This window comes from Carettochelys insculpta, chromosome 29 (assembly GCF_033958435.1).
Source record: "Carettochelys insculpta isolate YL-2023 chromosome 29, ASM3395843v1, whole genome shotgun sequence".
NCBI classification, from domain to species: domain Eukaryota; kingdom Metazoa; phylum Chordata; order Testudines; family Carettochelyidae; genus Carettochelys; species Carettochelys insculpta.
In genome coordinates, this window is record NC_134165.1 from 9586581 (window position 1) to 9593251 (window position 6671).

The following is a 6671-nucleotide window of genomic DNA, read 5'->3' on the forward strand; positions in this document are numbered from 1 at the left end:
GGGCACTGATGGGGGCTGGGGAACAGGGGCTGGGAGCACTGACGGGCTGCGGGCGCTGGGGGGGCACTGACGGGCTGGGGGCACTGATGGGAGCTGGGGAGCAGGGGCTGGGGGGGGCATTGATGGGGGCGGGGGGCACTGACGGGAGCTGGGGAGCAGGGGCTGGGGGGCACTGACGGACTGGGGGCACTGATGGGGGCTGGGGAGCAGGGGTTGGGGGGCACTGACGGGCTGGGGGGGCACTGATGGGGGCAGGGGGCACTGACGGGCTGGGGGCACTGACGGGAGCTGGGGAGCAGGGGCTGGGGGGCACTGACGGACTGGGGGCACTGATGGGGGCTGGGGAGCAGGGGTTGGGGGGCACTGACGGGCTGGGGCGCTGGGGGGGCACTGATGGGGGCTGGGGGCACTGACGGCAGCTGGGGAGCAGGGGTTGGGGGGCACTGACAGGGGCTGGGGGCCCCAGATGAGGGGCACTAACAGAGGCCCCCCCGTGTGAACAGAAAACCTGATCGCGCGGTCACCGGAGCCACACTGCCCTGCGTGCCCCAGGTCTGGAAACTTTCCTCTGAAGCTTAATGGGCCCCTATGAATTATAGATCAGCCTCAGCGGCTGGGCCCCGGGCAGGGGAGGGGCCACTGGGGAGGGAGGCTGGGCCAGCGCGAGGTGAGGCTAGGTGTGGGGGGCACTTGTGGGCTGGGCCAGCGTGGGGGAGGCGAGATAGGGGGTGGGGCGCAGTGGGTCCCTCCCCACACTATTGCTGGCAGCTTTGCCACGTGGGCGCCTGGAGCTCACTGCTGGCGCCAGCCCCCCGACCTCAGCGCTGACCTGGCCCTGTGCCTGGGGGAGCAGCACCAGGACCTGCCCCCCCGCGGGGTGTACGTGGCTCTTCTCAGCTGCTTGTGCCCTCCAGGCCAAGGAGCCGGGCACCACAAGGGACCTGGGGCACGTCGGGGCAGCCTGGGCCCCAGCTCGGCCTCCAGCCCTGACGGTCGGCCGGGAGGGGCCCTGGGTGCTGGTCCCCTGTGGGGCTCAGGCTCTGTTCAGCCAGGGCCCCAGCTCAGCTGCTGTGGCCTGTGGTGGGGGGCTCAGCCAGGCTGGTTTGGAGGGACGGTGCCCCTCAGACCCAACCGGCAGCCCCCAGCTGCCCCTGCCCAGGGCTGCGCCACACACAGCTGTGCCGAGGCCTCTGAGCCCCACCCCAGAGCCCCTCCACGGAGCTCCCCTGCACCAGCCGGTCTCCTGGCAGCCTCTGCGCCACCCCCACTCCTCTGGCTGCCTGCAGGGGAGCAGTGAGTGCTAATGGCAGTGGACTCGCCCACACTCCGCCAGTGGGGCTGGGCCTTCCGCCGGCACCATGGGAGGCAGGCGCCCCTGGGCAGGAGTGTTCAGAAGCTGTAGGGCTGAAGGGCACCAGGGCCCGGCCTGTCCTGCCCCATCCTGTGCCCAAGGGTCCCCTCTGCTCTGGGCTCCTCAACTAGCTGCCCCCTCCTGCTGTGGGGCACAGACCCCTGGGATGCTGCTGTGCCCCCAGCCCTGCCTGGCTCCCTGTCCCACTCAGGCTCTGATGCGTCTCTCCTCTCCTGCAGCCGAGCCGCAGAACGGGCTGGGCATGACCGCACTCCCGGCTCCCACCTCGCCCTTCAAGCTGCCCTACCTGGCCTCTTCCGTCCCAGCTGGGCCGCCCTCCCTGGCCCCCTTTGCCGAAGCCAGCCAGGATGCCAGGGGGACGCTGGCCAAGGGGCAAGTGGCGGCAGGAGTGCCCGCTGGCACCTCTGAGCCAGGCAGCACTGGTGGCGTGGGGCCAGGAGCGACCTCCAAGTCAGAGGAGGAAAAGGCCAAGAAGCTGCTGTACTGCGCACTCTGCAAGGTGGCTGTGAACTCCCTGTCGCAGCTGGAGGCCCACAACAAAGGTACTGGGCCAGGGGCTGGGCAGGGCTGGGCAGGTCAAGGGTTGGGCCAGTCAGGTGCTGGGCAGGCCAGGGGCTGGACAGCTCTGCTGTGAGGCTGGTTCCACCCCAGCCTGCACTAGCAGGGCCATGTGGCACCACCTCCTGGAGTCCAGGGGCTGCTCTGCCAGGCCCAGCAGGGCTGCCTCAGAGCTGGAGGCCCAATGCACCGTTTCCTCGCCCCGGGGCTGTGCTCCCATGGGGTTCAGCACCTTTTGCAACACCCCACGGTGCCGCAGTCGGGCCCAGCCAGAGGCAGGGCTGGGGCTGCAGTGGGAGCAGCATGTCCTAGGGCTCAAGGCCAGGAGATTGCGGCTGCCTAGACTGCAGTGCCAGCGCCCCTCAGTCCCGACCTGCAGCCCCCAGGTGCTCCACTCCTGGGCTCCTCTCTCCCGTCACAGCTCTACCAGCGCCCCTCAGTCCGACTCTCCCCAGCGTTCCTCCTGAGTTTTGCAGCCCAGCCCTTCCTCACTAGCTGGGAATTTCCCAGCACGCTGGGGCCGGGCCTCTGGAGCCTGGCAGGAGAGAGGCTCAGGCCATGGTCTCGGCTCCCAGCACCACTTCCCAGGGACCTGCGTTCCCTGGCCCTCGCCAGCGCCCAGCCCAGGAAAAACAATGCAAGAGCTGCAGTGAGCCCATCCCATCCCACCTGCCTGGCTTCAGAGCACTGCCCAGGCCTGCTACACCCACCGCCCCCCAGCTCCTTCAGCCACTTCCAGGCTCATCCACGCCCCCCCCCAGTGCCCTGCCCCACCTGCCAGGCTGGCACACCACTGGCACACATGGCAGGTTAGTAAGGGGCTGTGTGTGGGGAGCGAGGGGCACAGGCTGAGCCGACTGGGTGGGGAGCTAGGCCTGCGACCCCTCAGTGAGCACCTGGGGAATTCCCTGCGGGCCCCCTGCCTGGGGCGGTCGGGGCAGGAAGCCATTTGCTGGCTGGTCTCCAGGTGCCCCAGCCTGTGGGCATGTGAAGGGAAGAAGCCAGGCCCCTGGGTGGGACCCTCCACGGAGAGCCTCCCTCCCCAGCCTGGGCCACCGGCTCCAACCAAGCTGGTCACGGGGGCCTGGCTTCTCCCCTCTGACTGGTCCAGGAAGGAGCCATCCAACTCAGTCCATCCAAGGGGCAGCTAATCATGGATCCAGCGCCAGCCTCTCCCAGCAGGGAGCGCTGTGGGGGCAGCAGCTGCTGGGTTGCTTCCAACCCTGCCCCAATTCACTGCCCTGGTCCCTCCCTTCCCCAGGTACCAAGCACAAAACCATCCTGGAGGCGCGCAGTGGGCTGGGGCCCATCAAGGCATACCCACGCCTGGGCCCCACGGCCAGCGGGGAGCCAGGCAGCCAGGACCCCGCTGCTCAGGAGCGCACCTTCCACTGTGAGATCTGCAATGTCAAAGTCAACTCAGAGATCCAGCTCAAACAGGTGGGGCACAGCTGGGGCCCCCCAGAGCCTCCCCACCCTGCCATCACTCCCCCTGTCCACCCCTGCCCCCCAGGGCACGTGAGGCAGGCTGGTCTCCCATGAAGGGAAGGGGCTGGTTCCTGGGCTGTGGAAGCTCAGCTCCGAACCCTGGATGGAATCAAGGCTCCAGGGTTCCATGCCCAGCTGTGGGAGTGAAGCAGTCTCCAATGGTTAGAGCGTGGGGCTGGGGCCTGGACTCCCGGGTGCCATTCTCAGGTGTGGGCAGGGAGCAGAGTCTAGTGGTTAGAGCGGGGGCCTGTTGCCAGGATTTTGGGGTGCCATGCCCAGGTGCAGGAGGGGAGTGAGGGCTAGTGGTTAGAACAGTGGCCTGGGGCCAGGACGCGGCAATTCCTTAGCCAGGTGTGGGAGGGGAGTGGGGTCAAACAGTGAAGGACAGGGCTCTGACTCCCCCCTCTCCTCTGCAGCACATTTCCAGCCGGAGACACCGGGACGGGGTCGCTGGGAAGCCCAACCCGCTGCTGAGTCGGCACAAGAAGCAGCGCAGTGCAGCCGAGCTGGGGGTGAGCTGGGGGATGGGGGTGGGGTGAGCTGATTTCGCTTGGCTGGACCCAACCGCCCTGTGAACAGGCGCCGGTAGCTAACGTGGGGCTGGAGTTTCCTTGGAGCATCTTCCCCAGGGGTGGTCGCAGCGGGGGGGGAGATGGGGCAGTTGGAGAGTCCCTGGCTGGATGGACAGGTTTTCTGGAAGCCAGGGACCCACGGACAGCCGCCCCGCCCGAGGGATGGGTGCAGTGGGCGGGGTGGCTGACAGAGACGGCCCCGGTGCCCTCTGCGCTCCCCGGCCGGTCCTGGCTCCCTGGGCGCCCCCTGAGCCGGCCTCTCTCTCTCTTGCAGGGCCCCCTGGCCTTCGCCAAGGAGCTGCCCAAGTCTCTGGCAGCCGGACTCCTGCCCAGCCCCTTGGCCGTGGCGGCGGCGATGGCGGCTGCGGCCTCCGCCCCCCTGACGCTGCGCCCGGCCCCAACACCCCCACTCCTGCAGGGGCCCCCCCTGACGCACCCGCTGCTGCGCCCGGCCCCGGGGCCCATCCGAACTGCTCACGGGCCCATTCTCTTCTCGCCGTACTGACGCCCGCCGCCGCCGCCCTTCGACGCCGCCTCCACTGGGCCCGGCCGCCTGCCCGCCCGCCCGCCCGCCCGCCTGCGCCCCCGGGGTCTGCCAGGGCTCGGGGCCGCTCCTCTGTGGCTTTTTAACTGGAATTCCTATCTTCTCTGCCAGAAGGAAAGGGCCAAGCCCCTCCGCTGCCCCCCAGCTCCCTGCCCCCCAGGCCCAGCCGCCTCTGCACAAGTGCTGGGTCCTGGGGAAGCAGCCACAGGGACCCCACAGCTCCCTCCATAGCTCTCGTCTCCCTGGTACCAAGGATGGGGGGAATCAGGATCTTGGGAGAAGGATGGGGGGCAGGGAGAAGGCCCCCACATCGGACTCCATGGAACGTCAAGTTTTGGGGGGAACCCCGGAGCCGGGGGAGGGCCCCCGGTACCTCAGGGAATTGATCGCAAGCAATCTTTTTTGTCTCTCTCCCCCGGGGAGGCGCCTCCGTCCCTCACAGAGCTGGGGGGGCTTCCTGCAGTCCCCCAGCCACACAAGCCATGTCCACTTGCACTGAGAGGCACAAAGCTGGGGTCCCCCCTCAGGCTCACAGCTCGCCAGGAGAACGAACACCGTTGCAATAATGTTGGGGTCTGGGCTGCCCCATGTACATAACATCCCCCATCCCCACTGCTTCCTCACGCTGCTCACCAGGGCCTCCCCAGCCTGCAACCTGCACTGTGCCCCCCACACCCACCCTCTGCCCTGCAGGACAGGCGCCTTGTGTCTAGGGAGAGCGTCCCCTGGAAGCCTGTGGCTGAGCCTGGCCTGAGCCCCTGCCTCCCTGGGGCCAGGGATGGGAGCTTATCCAGCTGTGCTGAGAATGCGGGGGGTGGGGGTTCCCAGTGGGGCAGGGCTGGGGCTGTCCCCCCAGGAGGCAGGACTGGGTGGGGCACCCCCAGGCAGAACGCTGTGGAGCACCTGCTGGGATGCTGCAGGGGCAGAGCCCCGGTCAGACCCTGGGGGTCTGATCCAAGCCAGGCCGGGCCCCCAGCCTGGGCTGCCCAGCTGCCACCTCCCTGCGGTTGCAGCCTGAGCAATAGACACAGGCTGAACCACCCTCTGCCCTGCACGGGGCCCCTGCTGCCCCCGGTCCTGGACAGAACTGCCACATCCCCCACCCACCAGGTGCAGGGGTCTGCAGGCCGGACTCCAGCTGAAAGACAAGGGAGAGGAGGCTGGGGTGATGCCCACTGGGGAAGGGAGGGGAGGGGAGGGGAAGGGGCACATCTGGGGGCAGGGGAAGGGACAGCATGATGCCTGTCAGAGGGTCCGGGGAGGGGACAAGGAGGAAGGTGTGTGGGGGATGGGATGGGAGGTGCCCATTGGGGGACAAGGGGAGGGCTGGGGTGTGGGGGAAGGGAGGTGCCCATGGGGGGCCATGGACTGAAGTAGGGGTGTGGGATGGGGTGGGTGGTGCCCATGGGGGGCAGGGGAAGGGGTGGGGGACGGGAGGTGCCCATGGGGGGCAGGGGAGGGGGTGTGGGATGGGTGGTGCCCATCGGGGGGATAAAGTGCCAGGAGCGGGGTGCCCGGGGGAGCACCAAGTGCGGCTGGAAAACCGCTGCCTTGGGTTCAGACTAAGGACTGCTGTGATGCTGTTGTCATGGCAGCTGCCTCCCACCCCGTGGGGCCACCCGAAGCTGCTCGGACGGGGCTGTGAGCCGGCCCCAGGCCCCATCGCCAGAGAGTAACCAGCCCTGGGCACTCTAAGGTCCAGGAGCCGGTAGTGCTGGGCCAGGCCGGGGGCTACTCCAAAGCCAGCCCCTCACCCTGTCCTCCTGGCAGCCCTGGGCATTGCCTCCGTAGCTCTGCCCCCTACATGGGGTCTGGCGCTCCACTGGTGGGCTGTCCCCCAGCCAGGGGCTCGTGGCAGGCCAGCCGCCTCCCTCCCAGGTGTGGAGTCCCTCACCATGCCCAGAGCCCTGGCTGCTGGAGGAGAATCACTCTCTGCCCCAGCTCGCATGGGCCCCTGGGCTCTGTGGAGCAGCTGGGGTCACTCATCTCAACTGCAGGGCCAAGGCCGTCTCCTGCCCCAGTCCAGGGTGGGAGCTGAAACAGCTTCCACCACCAAGAAGCTCATGGCTGTGGGGCAGGAGCCTGATGGGGATGGGGGTGCAGCCTGCTGCCCCTCCAGTCCCCAGCCTAGGCAGGG

General features: G+C 68.6%; 1 protein-coding gene across 2 annotated transcripts in view; it reads left to right on the forward strand.

Moving 5' to 3' along the window:
* Positions 1–5704, forward strand: part of ZNF385A (zinc finger protein 385A) — a 47195-nt gene extending 41491 nt beyond the window's left edge. For both annotated transcript variants that reach the window (XM_074979778.1, XM_074979779.1), the window contains exons 5-8: positions 1591–1914; positions 3192–3370; positions 3835–3930; positions 4265–5704. In XM_074979778.1, coding sequence (XP_074835879.1) covers positions 1591–1914; positions 3192–3370; positions 3835–3930; positions 4265–4495 — 830 coding nt within the window. In that variant the 3' untranslated portion in view covers positions 4496–5704. The remainder of the gene's footprint in view (positions 1–1590; positions 1915–3191; positions 3371–3834; positions 3931–4264) is intronic.
* The last annotated feature ends 967 nt before the right edge of the window (positions 5705–6671 follow it).